General features: G+C 47.1%; 1 protein-coding gene across 2 annotated transcripts in view; it reads left to right on the forward strand.

The window, feature by feature from the left end:
• DOCK1 (dedicator of cytokinesis 1) overlaps nt 1–16,447 on the forward strand; it is a 550,965-nt gene that overhangs the window by 113,781 nt on the left and 420,737 nt on the right. For both annotated transcript variants that reach the window (XM_054503625.2, XM_054503626.2), the window contains exons 14-18: nt 2,893–3,017; nt 4,378–4,476; nt 6,079–6,151; nt 11,380–11,483; nt 11,867–12,050. In XM_054503625.2, coding sequence (XP_054359600.1) covers nt 2,893–3,017; nt 4,378–4,476; nt 6,079–6,151; nt 11,380–11,483; nt 11,867–12,050 — 585 coding nt within the window. The remainder of the gene's footprint in view (nt 1–2,892; nt 3,018–4,377; nt 4,477–6,078; nt 6,152–11,379; nt 11,484–11,866; nt 12,051–16,447) is intronic.

The following is a 16,447-nucleotide window of genomic DNA, read 5'->3' on the forward strand; positions in this document are numbered from 1 at the left end:
GCATTTGAGATGCAGATTTATAAATTAGGATGAAGCAATTGGCAATATGCATTTATCTTGGCATCCTTAGGATGTCCTCATGTTCAAAGGGAAACTCAGAAGCTTCCAGTTCATGCCAATAGTGTTTCCCTTATGATGGATAGACTTAAAAACTAAGTCTAGGCCCGGCATGATGGTGAGCGCCAGGTAGTACCTGGTAGTACCAGGTACTAGGGAGGCTGAGGTGGGAGGATCCCTGGAGCACAGGAGGTCAAAGCTGCAGTGAGCCATGATCACAACCACTGCACTCCAGCTTGAGTGACAGAGAGAGACCCTGTCTCAAAAAAAAAAAGTAAGTCTAATACTTGTAGATCATCTCATGATAGATTTATAGGGAAATGATACAGTTGACCATTGTTCTGGCGGGTTCCATGTGCTAAGTCCTCGGGTATATATCTCATAGGAAGGGATTCTAGCTTGGGTGGGTCATCTGTGTTCTCTGTTGGCCGAGTAATCACTGACCAGGCTGTGGGCACCAGAGAGAGAGAGTGTGGGTGGTTATCAGTCTGTCTCCCTGTCTTTAGCCTGCAGAACCTGTGTTATCACCTAGTTTTGTCACTGTTTGCAGGGATGCGCATCTTCTTTGGACAGCGCAGAGCCTGTCCCGTTACCCGGCAGCCTGCTCTGCTACTTTCTTAGGGCTCGCTGGACTCCTGGAGTCCTTATGAAGGATCCAGCCAGGCGATGCCAAGTTTTTCTTTGAGCTGGGAAGGTAGCAGGAGTCCACTATGTCTGCTTCCAGTTCCTTCTTCCCCAGAGTGTTCTGTAACCTGGGGAGGCATTTGATGAGGGTCTATGGTGAATGCCCATTTGTGGGGTTTGCCTACTGTAAATGAGGTCTTACTTCTGTGCTGGCCCTGGAGTAACACACTCGAGGTGTACTTGGGAGTGAGGCTGTGGGAGTTTCGCCCTGTCACCCGGGCTGCAGTGCAGTAGCATGATCTCAGCTCACTGCAACCTCTGCCTCCCGGTTTCAAGCAGTTCTCCTGCCTGAGCCTCCAGAGTAGCTGGGATTACAGGCACGCACTACCATGCCTGGCTAAATTTTTTTATTTTAGTAGAGACGGGACTTCACTGTGTTGCCCAGGCTGATCTCAAACTCCTGAACTCAGGCAGTTCACCCGCCTCAGCCTCCCAAAGTGCTGGGATTACAGGCGTGAGCCACTGCACCCGGCCTTGAAGTTCTTTTTTGATGATGGTGTTTGTGCCTTGATAGAATTTTTGGGCTGAGAGATCGTGTAGTTTGTGCCTTCCTTATCAATGAGGCTGTTTAGTGGTGCCGGCCTTGGAGGCTAAGTGACTTGTCCAAGGTCACACAGCGAATGAGCAACAAGTCTTGGTTGGGTGGCCTTGCGCCTGCCCCTCATCCTGTGCTCCACAGTTCTTCTCTTGTGGTCAGTATCAGCGGGCGGCAGCCGCTCCTCCTTCCACACAGCTACTGTGGCTGTGGTAGCAACCCACTGGGATTATTATGATAATGACTTTTAAATGAAAGCGTGATTTAATAGTTGGATACATTAAAAGCCAAAATAGAGCAGTTTAAAAGAAAAAAAAAGCAAAAACAAGAAAGCAAGGAGCAAAGAGAGTTATTTTCCTTAAGGGATCCTTGGTCTTCAGCTAGAATGGGCATTTGCTGCTCTTGACGGAACCGCTCTTTGGCTCCTTGGGAGAGCGGGTGGTCAGGGCGTGGGAGGTGGCCAGGCAGGCAGCAGAGGAGCAGTGGCTGGGAACAAGGCTTCCTCTAAATCATGTTGCTAATGAAGCTTGTGAAGTTCTCCCAGTCGGGCCATTACCAGGGGCTTCCTGTGTTCTCAGTAGGAAGAAGAGTCTTGAGCTCATTTCTTGCATTTTCTCCCCCCTACAATTAAAAGCCCATCTCACTTTAAAATAGACAGGTCTGTTTTGCTCTTCTTTCTGTGGTCCTCATTCGGGATCCTGACAGCTGCTTGCCAGAAGGGAAGAGCCGTGCGGGAAGTTTCTCCCTAGATCTATTTTTCCTCCCTGATCCTAGGCTGGTGATCCTCATTCTTTTTTTCTTCTTTTTTTTTTTTTTTTTTTTTTTTTTTGAGAGAGAGTTTTGCTCTGTTGCTGAGGCTGGAGTGCAGTGGCAGGATCTCGGTTCGCGGCAACTTCCGCCTCCCGGGTTCAGGCGATTTTCCTGCCTCAGCCTCCTGAGTAGCTGGGATTACAGGCCTGCACCACCATGCCCAGTAGCTAATTTTTGTAGTTTTAGTAGAGATGAGGGTTCACCATGTTGGCCAGGCTGGTCTTGAACACCTGACCTCAAGTGATCTACCCACGTCGGCATCCCAAAGTGCTGGGATCACAGGCGTGAGCCACCTCGCCTGGCTGGTCCTCATTCTTAATCAGCTTTTAGTTCAACTCTTGGAGTCATGCTTTTAAGAAGAATGCATAGGAGGCAACCTTGCCAGTTATCTGGGAGTGCCAGTGGATACTGCGATATTCCTTGGCTACTGAGGACTCAGACAGCCGTAGCCAGCTGTCTAACAAGGGACAATGGTGTGGGCTGCCATGGGCCGTGGATGCCATCAACAGTATTGGAGCCCCTCTGGTTGTCGGCTACCCCGAGAGGGATAGCGTGTCCTCTGCCCAGATGAGAACCAAGCAGATCATTAGAAACTTTGAGATTTTTCCTCTTTCTAGAAAATTTTATCATGATGAAAATTGCTCTTGTCATGTATTTAAATGGTAAGACTTTTGTAGAAAATATTTCATAATCATCTAATATGTATTTATAATAATCTATGAGGATAGGTAGACAGTTTTGCAAAATTCACAATTATGCTATTAATAATGGATTGTTTTTTAAATGTATGATTTCTTCCCCCTCAGGTGATGTTCGAAATGATATCTATGTAACATTAGTTCAAGGAGATTTTGATAAAGGAAGCAAAACAACAGCGAAGAATGTGGAGGTCACGGTGTCTGTGTACGATGAGGATGGGAAGCGATTAGAGGTATTTATTGTGGCGAGGGCTCATCTGTAGTGTTTCAGTTTTACTTGCCAAGTGGTCACCTTGGCTCTGCTACAGCATAGAAATCATCACGGGTGGGGCTTTGGAATCCCATTTCTTGGGATTGGCGTTGGTTCTTGCTTCCCTTTCTCCAGCTTGCCATGCAGGGCCTGGGGTCCTCTGGTCCTGGCAGCTGGCCTATCTCAGGAGTTCCCTGTGGTCTTTTTTTTTTTTTTTTTTTTGAGATAGAGTCTTGCTCTGTTGTCCAGGCTGGAGCACTATAGGTGTGTGCCACTGTGCCTGGCTAATTTTTATGTTTTTTAGTAGAGATGGGGTTTCACCATGTTGACCTCAAGTGATCCGCCTGCCTCGGCCTACCAAGGTGCTGGGATTACAGGCGTGAGCCACTGTGCCCGAGCAGGTCCCTGTGGTCTTGACCACCTTTGCCCAACCTTATCATGGAGTCTCATTTGCTGTCATAAGCCCAAGGCCTAAAGGTCTAGCAGTCACACTAGAAGTACAGATACCATTGTTATGATTTGAGAGATGAAAAAACGAAGGCCCTAAGAAATCAATTAAATTGCTCAGGGTTACAGAGCTAGTGAGGGGTGGAACTGAGCACCTGCCCATAACAGCCGGAGCTCTGACCTCGTGCTCTACCTACCGGTGATCATGAAGATGTGTTTCCGTGGCCACAGCAGCCTGCAGGGTCCACCTGGGAGGTACTCAGAAGCCATTGCCTCCTCTGATGACCAGAGGTCAAACCAGAGCTGCTGTCCCTGGGAGGTGCCTCTTTGCACCAGGGCTGGAGGACTGGGCTTTTCTGGGCCCATGGGGTTGTGCCTAAGGCTGTGTCGCCGAGAGAAGCATGATGTCTTTTTCTCTGGGTGAACCCCGTCTAGCATCACTGCCTGCCTCATCTCCCTGGAAACATAGGTGCTGCCCTTGCCACTGGTCTTTCTGGTTGGAGTGAAGCAAACAGTGTTCATGGCTGGAGGAAGGGGAGAGGAGGGTTCCCACCTTTTAGTCTACAGTCCCTCACCCTAGACCTATGGCATGGATCAGGCGACTTCCTGCAGATCCTAATGTTAAAGTTATTAGGGTTGAGGGTCTGGGGGACTGGAGGTCAGTGTCATCCCCATGTGTCATAACCATCAAGATCTTCAATGTGTGAGAACAGGGGTTGGAGCGGGCCGCTGGCTTCGGGTGGATCTGTGCTTCCCTTGCTGGGAACACGTTCATTTGTGGTGGGGTGTGTTGGTGTTCTTGGAGCGTACCTGTCCCCCCGCATATATAGTGGGAGATGTATATGGTGCCAAGCTCTATGAGGTCTTACGTGAGCTCCTTATGTCTTCTTTTAAAGCATGTGATTTTCCCGGGTGCTGGTGATGAAGCGATTTCAGAGTACAAATCTGTGATTTACTACCAAGTAAAGCAGCCACGCTGGTTTGAGACTGTTAAGGTATTATTTACATGGTCATTTTATCACATGATGCTGATTATGAAATGCTCATTTGTAACCCAAGGAAACATCCTAACATCCTCCTCAGCCCGGGAGCTGCTCTAGGCAGGCAGAGTGTCTCCCAGCAAAGTCATTCAAGGTTGCTAAGGAACCACACTGGCGTTTCTTAGAATACATTTACTCTCATCTCGTTTTGGACGTAAAAATAGGACTTTCATGGAGACAAATGACAGAGTCTTTTTAAGATAGCTATTGTCTTTCTCTTTCCAGTACTGTTTTATGTGTGGCATGCTGTCTTTACACCAAACAAAAAAACCGAGCTGCCAGCCTGTGGAGGTCATTGCTGGGGAGTCGGATCCTGTTCTGTAGCTCTGACGTGGTGCATTTTCATAATGCAGCATGCTCACATCTCCACGATGGAGTAAACACCGTCCCACCACCAAGAGCTTGAATATTTGAAAACCAGGCCAGGGGTTGGCTCTGGAATACAGATGTTTGATGTGAGAATTAGGGACAATTTTTGCTTAGAGGCAGCATATATTAGGTGTTTTTTCTTTGAGTGTAATGTGACAACAGGAAAGCTTTCTTGGCGCAGCTGTGGGCAGGTCACCACAGCTGTGGAAGGAGTGTAGACCCTTCCAGGTTGGGGCTAAGAAGAAAAACGGCAACTTTTTTTTTTTTGAGATGGAGTCTCTCTCTGTCACCCAGACTGGAGTGCAGTGGTGCAATCTCGGCTCACTGCAACCTCCACTTCCTGGGTTCAAGCGATTCTCTTGCCTCAGCTTCCTGAGTAGCTGGGATTACAGGCATGTACCATGATGCCTGGCTAGTTTTTTTGGTATTTTTAGTAGAGATGGGATTTTATCATGTTGGCCAGGCTGGTCTCGAACTCTTGACCTCAAGTGATCCACCCACCTCGGCCTCCCAGGCTGCTGGGATTACAGGCGTGAGCCACCATGCCCGGCCCCAAAACAGCAACGTTTAAAAGTAGAATCTTGGCTGGATGTGGGTGGCTCACGCCTGTAATCCAGCACTTTGGGAGGCCAAGGTGGGCAGATCATCTGAGGTCAGGAGTTCGAGGCCAGCCTAACATGGAAAAAGCTTCTCTACTAAATATACAAAATTAGTTGGGTGTGGTGGCGTATGCCTGTAATCCCAGCTACTCGAGAGGCTGAGGCAGGAGAATCGCTTGAACGCAGGAGGCGGAGGTCGTGGTGAGCCAAGATCGAGCCATTGCACTCCAGCCTGGGCAATAAGAGTGAAACTCTGTATCAAAAAAAAAAAAAAAAAAAAAAAAAAAAAAAAAAAAAAAAAAAAAAGAAAGAAAGAAAAAAGAATCTTAATAGTAATGGTCAGAGCATTTAGAAAAAAAAATCCAGCTGTGTCACGGAGTCAGTTGGCTTGGCAGCTGTTACAATATGATACAAAATTTTGCAGAGGCATTTTGTCTTTGGAAAAATCATATAGGGGACTAGGTGTACAGTATTTTCACCACTGCAGTTAGAAATGTTTACATTTGTACCTGATAGCTCCAGTTGAATAAAGCTGTTATGCTGGACGATATTGATAACAGTGCTTAAACTTCTTTTTCAATTCTTGAAGGTGGCCATTCCCATCGAGGACGTTAACCGCAGTCACCTTCGGTTTACCTTCCGCCACAGGTCATCCCAGGACTGTGAGTAGTCAAGCACTTTCTTCCCCCAAGTATTTTTAAGGGAGAACTGGGGGAAAGCATGAGAGGCCACTCTCAGTTGTTCTGGAACTTGCTATCATAACACAATAAGGTTCATTTTCCACCGGAACCTATTCCTTGGAAACATTCTTCTCTCTTTTTCCTTGAGCAGATCTCAGGAGCAGATCTTAATTTCCTTCTCCAGTTCCTCCTACCCAGTGTTTCTGGTCCCCTTCTTTCTTTTGCTTTCCAGTCTTCCATGTTGACTTGCCATCCATCCATGCCATCCATCAGGAAAGTTACTGAGCTGTAACAAATACCTCTCAAACATGGGCTCTTAAGGCCCCTGTCTTAGAATTGGAAACCTTGAACCCTTTTTGTCTTCCTTGGTGGCCCTTGCTGTCTGGAGCTCAGGGATGGCTTTTCTCATAGACATTTTTGTGAATACTGACCATGATACCAAGACTTTAAGAGGAAAGAACTGCTATTTGAATCACTCTCCTTCAAAAAGAATTTATTATTGATGACTGAAGTTTGTTCCATCACATTTTATTAAATTAATTGTCAACAAAAGCTGTAGCCCTGTGTTAGACAGTAAGATATCACAGAAGAAAAACATGATTCCTGTCTTTCAGGGTGTGTGTTTCTTTGGCATTGGGAACTGAGACATATTAATATTTGGGACAATAAGTGGCAAAGAGAGTTGGCTACAGGCTTGTGTGCTGCAGGCAGTTAAAGGAAAAGAGTGGTGTGGAGGGCAGACCACCCTTTGTCACTGATGACCCTGTGGGGGTCACACCATGCAGTGGGCAGTTTCAGGTTCTGTGTGCTCTGGATGGAGCTTAAGCATGAGCCTCTTCTGTATCTTCATTTGAGGATAAGAATACTTTTCTGGCTGGTGCCTTGGCTCACACCTGTAATCCCAGCACTTTGGGAGGCCAAGGTGGAAGATTGCTTGAGCCCCGGAGTTTGAGACCAGCTTGGGCAACACAGTGAGACACCATCTTTACTGAAAATCAAAACAATTATCTTGGTGTGACGGTGTGTACCTGTAGTCTCAGCTGCTCAGGAGGCTGAGGCAGGAGGATTGCTTGAACCCGGGAGGCGGAGGTTGCAGTGAGCTGTGATTGCACCACTGCACTTCAGCCTGGGGAACAGAGTGAGATCTTGTCTCAAAAACAAAAAACAAAACAAAAAAAACATAAACCTTCCTCCTAGGGTATTCTTGAAGGTCAGGCAAGGTGGAGGCTGGCCACCTTCTGGCACGGTGCCTGGTATGGATAGGGGCTCCATTGTAGTTGCTGCTGCTGGGATAATGTGTTCATTCACCTGACTATTTCTGGGGCCTGGCCTGCCCTGGGCCGTCCATGTGGGGTGGGTGTGCCTGGACAGGGGGGCTGCAGGAGAGCAGCCTGGAGAGCAAATGCACGAGCACGGTCATGATGTTATGGTGTGTAGACCACCTTGTGGGACCATCGAGAAGCTTGGGCCTGCTGTTGTTCAGGGGAGCTGGAGAGGCCTGGTGTGTGAGGTCTGCAGAGCTGGGGGTGCCGGCCCATGACTGTCAATGGCAGATGTGTGTGTGGTGGGGCCCGGCCTGGGATATGGCTGACTGGAGGGGTTTCAAGCAGCATGGGGTGCCCGGTGGTGGGTGGTGTATGGCGGGGGAGTGTGGGAGGGTGGGTGGCGGCTGGCAGCTGCCGAAAGCATCATTGCACTCCTGTCCTGTCCCAACAGTGCACGCAGGTCAGGGGTTCAGTTACAAGGACATCAAGGTTTATGTCTAATGGGAGAAGCAGGGGCAGGAAGGCCGCCAGCTTGGAAGGCAGTTCCCTGCCATCTCTTCCTTGCCCCAGGACCAGATCCAGGCTACCAGACCCCAGACCAAGTCGGGTCTGCTAATGGTACATAACATCCTTGGTGGCCGAAGCTGTAGGATAATAACAACTATCAATGGATGTTGGCCATCGTTCACTATGCTCTTATCATGTGCCCGACACAAGAAGTTTATTGTATTATTTGGATTCGTCCTCGCAGGATTCCCATGTGGTATCAGTATTATTACTTCCCACATTACAGATGAGGAAACTGGGGCTTGGAAACCCCAGGTCAGGGGCTGAAAGGCACCCACGTAGTCAGTGGAAGAGCTTTGGTTCTAACCCAGGTCCTTGTGCCCGAGCCTTATGCTCCAATGCCTTGGGGGCGTGGCGAGGCCACTTCTCTCCTTTGGCTTTTATTGAGTTCCTGCTGTATACACAACAAGCTGCTGGGGTTTCTCCTCTTGCAGAGCTTAGGTTTGAGTTGAGGTTTGAGATTAGTTTGCAAGAACCAGCTAGGGCGTGGCAGCCTGTGAGTATCACATGAATTAGGCAGAGGTATGATGTGAGCGGAGGGTGCTGGTGGAATGGGGGTGGCTGTGGGCACAGGTGTGTCCTCGATCAAGGCGTGGAGGGCATGGTGGGGGCCAGCCTAGTGGGCTGCAGTGTGCCCCAGACCCTCTAGGGCTCCATGCTTACATCACCCTGAGGCCCACAGAGGAAGCAAGGTAAGGACAGGGTTCTGGAATCCACAGAGGATTCATCTCAAAATCACGCTCCCGTCTTTTAACAAGCTCGTTCTCTCTAATTAATAAATTACACTAGGGCAGAGCAATAGCTCCTGTAGCATTTTAATTCTCAAAATCCTTGTTTTTCTTGTCAGTTTTAAGTACTCATTATAGACAAGATGCTATCACCCAACATACCAGGACACATCTGCATAATAAATGAAGTCTCTGTGGTCACAGCTTGTGGGATTTTGGAAACATGTTGAGCATCGCAAGTGCGATGCCGTTGAAAGCCTGGATGTCGGCCGCTGACCATGGCCTTTGGGCCCTCCCCCAGCCAGCCCTGCATGCAGATACCTGGGGCAGAAACAGGTAGAAAGAGCTGAGGCCACATTGGTCCCTGCTTGCTACCCTGAAGAGGAGGCTAGCAAAGGGAACAAGTGATGGGATTTCTCACCTGGGATCTGTCCTTGGGATTGGAAAATTTGGTGTCGATGGGTTAACATAATACCTTTCCAGCAACCTGTCAGCAACTCCGGGTGCACCAGACCGTGTGGTCCACGGAGCCGGGCAGACTTGCAGCTCTCAGGCCCAGCTGGTCAGGAGCTGAGTTTTCCTTGATTGTAGTGGGCTTGTTGGGTGGGGCGGCCTAGGGAATGGGCAGCTCTACTCACGCTCCAGAACACATGACCCCTACTGTGGTTCCTAAGGTTCTGTAAACTTGTCATATAAACCACCACCTCATGATGGCTGCTAGTGAGCATGCAGTAAAAAGCAGTCCATTCCTCGGATGTGAAGATGCAGAATGTTAATAAAAGGTGCACTTATTGTACTACTTACTGGTAGGGTCAGTAGAAGTCTTCTGCTGACCATTATTGTCACACGTCCTTCTGAACCCTGGCTGTTTTCATGGAGGCATGTCTTTTTTGTTGTTGTTGTTTCCAAGTCCACCCAAACTTAGGAGGAACTGTTCTGTTCTTTGCTGTTTGAACATTGAAATATTTTATGTGCTCTGGTGCCCTTTTACAGAGGTATTTTTTTAGAATCCTAGGGTACATATATTTTCCTTCTGTTTCTTCCTGTGTTTTTTGGCTGGTTGATTATTCATGGAACCATTTAATTTGCACAACCAGGAAGGCAAAGGTGATAAGCCATGTTGTCTTGGGTAGTGGGATCTGAGGGTAAATATTTGGAGCCGCTGACTCAAGGCGGGTGGATGTGTCATTCTCCCTCTCTAATTTCTGTCCTTTAATCTATGAAGAGAAAGCTCGGAATCTGTAATTGCAGAGAGAGTTTCCAGCTCTGGTCCTCTGTTTCTGTACTCTACTGGGATTGCAACTTGAGGAATTTCTGGCAGATCCATTTCTTCAGTCCATGTTCCTCATCTGTCCTGGTTCATCAGTCCTTCCCCGCCTTTGGCTCTCGCTGCCTGTCACCAGCCACACTGGTCTTCTGTCCCCAGATGTGCCACACTGGTCCTCGTGAGGGCCTCTGCGCTAGGTCCCCCTCTTCCTGCAGCATTGACATCTTGGCTTATGTGCTGTCCAGCTTCTCAGAGGGATGTCTTCTGACTAATAAATTGGATTATCCCCGTTGTCACTGTGACCCCTTAAGAAACCACAATGTTTTGTTTTCTTTATCATCTGAAAGCTCATTTGTTTGTTGACTGTCTCCCAAAGTGGCACAAATATGGATTGAGTACCTGTTGGGCACCAGGCACTATTTCATGTACTGGGAAATGGCAGTAAAACAAAAGGTCACTTACATTCCAGGGTCCAGTGGATGAAACCAACAATAAATAGCAACAAGATCAACAAGATTCTCTATCAATCTATCTCTATCTCTATCTTTGTCTCTCTCTCTCTCTCTCTCTCTCTGTCACACACACACATAAACACACGACGTCTGGTAGTGATAAGAATTATCACAAAACTAAATCAGGTGAGAGGAAAGAGGGTGATTGGGTGATTAATGGGCTATTTTAGACAAGATGTGGTCACTTTGGAGGAGGTGACATTTTGGCAGAAACTTGAATGAAGTGAGTAAGCCCCACATGCAGATACCTGGGGGATGAACTTTCTCACTGAAGGCAGCACAATTTCACATTGAGGTCGTTAGTCCATTGGTAATTCTCGTGATGGATATTGCGAGGCAGGAATTGATTTTAGTTTTGTGTATTGACCCGCAGTTTCCTTGGTGGAATGGTCTGCCCCTTCCCAGCCTCTGTCGTTTACTGTGGCCTCTTGTTTCCAGGCCCTCTTCATTTCCACTGGTCTGGGCGTCTTGGGTTGAAAGCACACGGTCTTTCTTATTGTCATTTTACAGTTACTCTCGCTTTCTAGTGTTGCGGGCTTTCCTCTGCCTTCTTCAAGACCATGCTACTCTTCTTGGCCCTTTATCCTGGAATCCGTTTTCACGTTCCAGGAAAAATCTCTTCTATGAGATTTTGATTAGAATGGCTTTGAATTTATAGATTAATTTGAGAACAACTGATCCCTTTATGCTAGGAGTCTTCTTACTTGTAAACGTGGTCCATTTTTCCATATATTTATTAGATTGACTTTAATACCTGTTCGTATGATTTTGTAATTGTTTTCATAAAGGTAGTCTTTGTAGCTTCTTATAATGTTATTTTGTCATGATAATTGAAGGCAATCATCAATTTTTTTTGTTTTTTGTTTTACAGCTAAGGATAAATCTGAGAAAATATTTGCACTAGCATTTGTCAAGCTGATGAGATACGATGGTACCACCCTGCGAGACGGAGAGCATGATCTTATCGTCTATAAGGTATCTGGTTGCATTGGTGCAATATTGCTGCTATAGACAGTTTCAGTCTTTTCTGGGCTTCCTGACCTGAACTGACATTTCCCATCATTGTGAGGAAGCTGCTATCTAGCTACATTTAATTATGCAAATGAACATTTCCGATGACCAGCCCTTTTGTTGTTCCTAACGGGAAAAGATGATATACAATATAACAATAGGTGTCATCTAAAAATGCCATGAACATGAATTATGCTGCAGGAATAAGAGAAATTTTTAAAATGTGTATTTAATATGATACAAAGCAATTATGATGGTTACAAGGATTAGGGATAACAAAGGATGGCAAAAATGGTGTGTTGCTGTTTGTGAATTGCCTTTGACATATGGCATGACTAAACCCACAGGCCGAAGCGAAGAAGCTGGAAGACGCGGCCACGTACTTGAGTCTGCCCTCTACGAAGGCGGAGTTGGAAGAAAAGGGCCACTCGGCCACGGGCAAGAGCATGCAGAGCCTTGGGAGCTGCACCATTAGCAAGGACTCCTTCCAGATCTCCACGCTCGTGTGCTCCACCAAACTGACCCAGAATGGTGCGTTCGAGAGGAGAAACACATTCACCCCAGGAGCTCTGTCCCAGTCCTGTCTTTTCCGTGTTCCTTCCTGTGTGGGGGTGTGCTCCGTAGGTGCATGAACGTCACCCGTAAGGCATTCATTGCATCGGGCTGTGATGATTTATCAATGCATAGAAGGTGGCATTTTTTCATTTGTTGTAATTTAAAATTCACACTTTTACTCTGGTCTAAGGGTTATTCTTTTTTTTTTTTTTTTTTTTTTTTAAGACAAGGTTTCATTCTCGCTCTGTTGCCCAGGCTGGAGTGCAGTGGTGTGATCTCAGCTCACTCCAGCCTTGTCCTCCTAGGCTCAGGCGATCCTCCCACCTCAGCTTCCCATGTAGCTGGGACCACAGGTGTGCAGCATCATGCTTGGCTAATTTTATTTTTATTTTTTATAGAGATGAGGTCTCACTTTATTGCCCAGGCTATTCCCAAACTCCTGGGCTCAAGCAAACCTCCCGCCTCGGTCTCCCAAAGTGCTAGGATTACAGGCACGAGCCACTGTGCCCACCTGTATTACTCTTAAAGAGAGATAAAGCAATGGATTTACTTCTTAAAATGATTTTTGGCCAAAGGAAGGTAGCGTGACATAAAGGAAAGTGCACAAGATTTGGAGTCAGACCAAAGACCTGGAATGGGACCATACCCCTGTGTTAACCCTGGGGATGCCCTTGAACAAGGGTCATCTGCATGTTTCTGAGTCTTATCTTCCTTGTCTGTCGATACGGGAATAGTGCCTGCCTCAAAGGGCTTAGTGAGGGTTACATGAACAGCGGGCTGGGAGCTCACCTCCCTCTTTATGTCTTCCCCATTCTCAGCTACTCTCTGAGATAATTACCAGTTATCTTTATTTTTAAAAGCTGGTTTGGATGATACTTTCTAGCCCTCCTCATGTTGTGGGATAAGGCACCCCCTGCTGACTCCCACACCCCAAAGCTCAGCCCTAATGTGGCAGATCACTCATCCATCAGCTGGTGCCGTGCCCTTGTGCAGGGTTCGGCCGATGCTTTGAGTGCCTGCACCACCACTGCTTGCAGCCTCTCCAGTGACATTGCTGTCCAGCCAGGGGTACTTCTTATTCAGAGCACACTGATGTTGTTGCTGTCACTCCGTCTGGAAGAGGCAGAAATCCTACATTTAAAAATTGCATCTTCCAAATGCAGCCGTATCACAGCTGTGCAGAGTGACTTTATGCTCTCTTGAAACAGAGCTTGAAAATCCAATTTTTTCCTCTTAACTGCCCGATACGGATTTTTATTATTACCGTCTGTTGCTATCATGAGTTGTGTCTCTGGGGGATTGTCCGTAAATCATGGCAGTAGTTTTGGATTTGCCCAAGGGACAGTCATCGTTTGGATTTTAATAGGATAAACACAGGACAAAAGTAAAGCCATCGTCTGGAAGTCAGGACATTGTAGTGGAGCGTGCACCGAGTGTGCTGTGTGTTTGGGCATGCGAGCCCTGGGTCAAATGCTTTTGGATCTTACCGTTTCTGCACTTTGCACTCTGTTGTTCTGGGCTACACTTTCCCACTGCTGGTCTGCAGAGTAAACTGCTTGGTGTGGGAGCAGTAAGTCTCTCAAGTGCCTTAAACCTACTGGGATACTTCTATATTCCGTTTGCATGCATGTCTCGAACTATTTATGAAGGGTCCTAGCTTGTGGTTGTGTAGTGGTCTCCATGAGCTAATGCAAAGCCTTACCTGGGGGTGGGATCTATGCAGCCATGCAGTGGGGAAGGGAGAGAATGCACAGGGAGCCTGCTAGTGGCGTGCCCAAGGAATGTGCAGTGTATTAGTCCGTGTTCATGCTGCTGATAAAGACATACCTGAGACTGGGCAATTTACAAAAGAGAGAGGTTTAATGTACAGTTCCATGTGACTGGGGATGCCTCACAATTGTGGTGGAAGGCAAGGAGGAGCAAGTCATATCTTACATGGATGGCCGCAGAGAAAGAGAGCAAGAGAGAGAGAGAGAGAGCTTGTGCAGGGGAACTCCTCTTTTTAAAACCATCAGATCTCGTGAGTCTTATTCACTGTCACGAGAACAGCACAGGAAAGACCTGCCCCCATGATTCAATTACCTCCCACCAGGTCCCTCCCACAACACGTGGGAATTCAAGATAAGATCTGGGTGGGGACACAGCCAAACCATATCATGTGGTCAGCAGTGCGGGGCTCAACTTGGGACTTGGTTATGGAAAGGATGCTCCCCTGTGACATGTTAGTCTCTGGATGTGGCCTTGATAGCTCCACTCGCCTGACAGATGACAGCATCCAGAGCCTCATTTAACCCAAAGGTGACATCTCCAGGTGGGCCACACTTTAGCATTTCAGTAGGTGCCATGTGTTGCAGTGCTCATGGTGCAGGAAGCCATCATCTCATACTTGGGTCATGTTCCAAAAGCATGCTTGGAAGTCATTACTTGGAACTTGCTTTTCTTTCCCCATTGAAAGTAATACTCTGAGCTGTGGTTAGGTGATGAGGCCCATCCACAGAATCCTTCTTAACCCTTATGACCCTGGAGAAGGGGACTGTGGACCAGGACATCCCCCTGGGGGGTGGGGTCAGTGGTGATCCCTCCTTTCACCTTCAAGCTCTTTAAGTCTCACCAGCTGCAGAGTAATCCCCTCCCCAGACTGAGGGAGAGGGCACCCTGCTCTCAGCAGCAGCTGTTGCCAGGCAACAAGGAAATTCCGATGTGATGCCACTCACCAGGACTGATGGGAAGTCTGCCTTTCATTTCTCACCAGCCACGGTTCCCCTTCTCGGGATTGTGGCATGTCAGGTGTGTACAAGATGGAGCTGCCCCAAATGGCATCTAAGCATCGACTCCCACATTCTCATTTGAGGGAATCATTTTTCTGAAACCATGATTTGTTCCTGCGAAGTTCCATTACTTAGGGCAACACAGTGGCTGAATTATTCATTGAGGTTTGTATTAAACTTCTCTGTCCTCAGCATTATGCTAGATGCTGTGGGGGATGTGAAAGAAGTATAAGATGTGATTCCTCTTCTCAATTAACTGACTATATAATTAGAAACGAGTCATGAATATGGGCCGTGAGTCCCAGTAATAAGGGCCTGGGGTGGGACTCATCTGCCTTGGGCAGCCTCATGGGGGCTGGACAAGCCCTGTTTTCTTCTAACACTCCCTTTGCTCCAAGGTGTTTTACTACTCGTTAGCCCAATTGGACCTCGTCTCAAACTTACAGTACAGCATGCCACCAACTTTGAATGAAGGGGATCCAGATTATTACTGTCTATTAAGGAAATACTGGTAAAATACTGGTAATTCTTGTGAGATGGAAATCTCCCTTAACCCTGGGACCAAGAGTGTGTCTCGGCAGGATGGAGCCTTTTCCATTACTTCACTTTCACTTAGAAATGAAGACATGTTGGCCAGGTGCAGTGGCTCACACCTGTAATCCCAGCACTTTGGGAGGCTGAGGCGTGAGGTTCACATGAGCCCAGGAGGTTAAGACCAGCCTGGGCAACGTGGCGAGTCCCTATCTCTACTAAAAATTAGCTGTGTGTGGTGGCGTCCACCTGTAGCCCCAGCAACTTGGGAGGGTGTGGTGGGAGGATCGCTTGAGCCTGGGAGTTAGAGGCTGCATTGAGCCGTGGTTGTGCTCCTGCACTGCAGCCTGGATGACAGAGTGAGACCCTGTCTCAAAAATAAATAAATAAATAAATAAATAAATAAATAAATAAATAAATAAAAAAGAGTAGATTGCTCAATTCATCATCCTCTCCTGGGATGACTGCTGCCATTTGTGCTTTGGACTAGGCATTCTGCTAAGTGCTTTCTACATGTCATGTCAGTTAATTCTTACAGCCACCTTGTGAATCAGGCAACACTGTACCTACCCATGGTTCAGATGAGAACACTGAGGTGAAGTTACTTCCCCAGGCCAAGTCGTTGCTGCGTGCTGGTCGTTAAGCCCACACTTGGGCGTCTTCCACGGGACCTTTGGGTGCTCCTTTTTTGTCTCTGTATTTTTAACTCTTCCCTTTGTCAGCTGTACTTGTTTTGGTTCTTATTGCCTGCATGCCTTTTGTACAATTTGGTGCTGAAGTTATAATGGATGTCTGTATTTCCTGATTTTCTACCTACAGTCACCATTAGAGTTTTTTTTTTTTCTTCTTCTTCAGTATGAACTAGGGTTTTGTTTTTTGATTCTTTCTTTTATGGAGACAGTTTCTGTAGCTGAAGTTGGTTCGTGAGCATTATGGTAAATTAGATGTACTTTGCTAATGGTATTTTTTCAAGTAATGGGATGTTAATATAACTTCAGGTGAAACTTGGGTAGGCATATGTACTTTCCTAGAGAGCTTTTGGATCCTGTCTTCTTACCTTAAAGAATATCTTGG

The sequence above is a fragment of the Pongo pygmaeus genome, chromosome 8 (assembly GCF_028885625.2).
Source record: "Pongo pygmaeus isolate AG05252 chromosome 8, NHGRI_mPonPyg2-v2.0_pri, whole genome shotgun sequence".
Classification (NCBI taxonomy): Eukaryota; Metazoa; Chordata; class Mammalia; order Primates; family Hominidae; genus Pongo; species Pongo pygmaeus.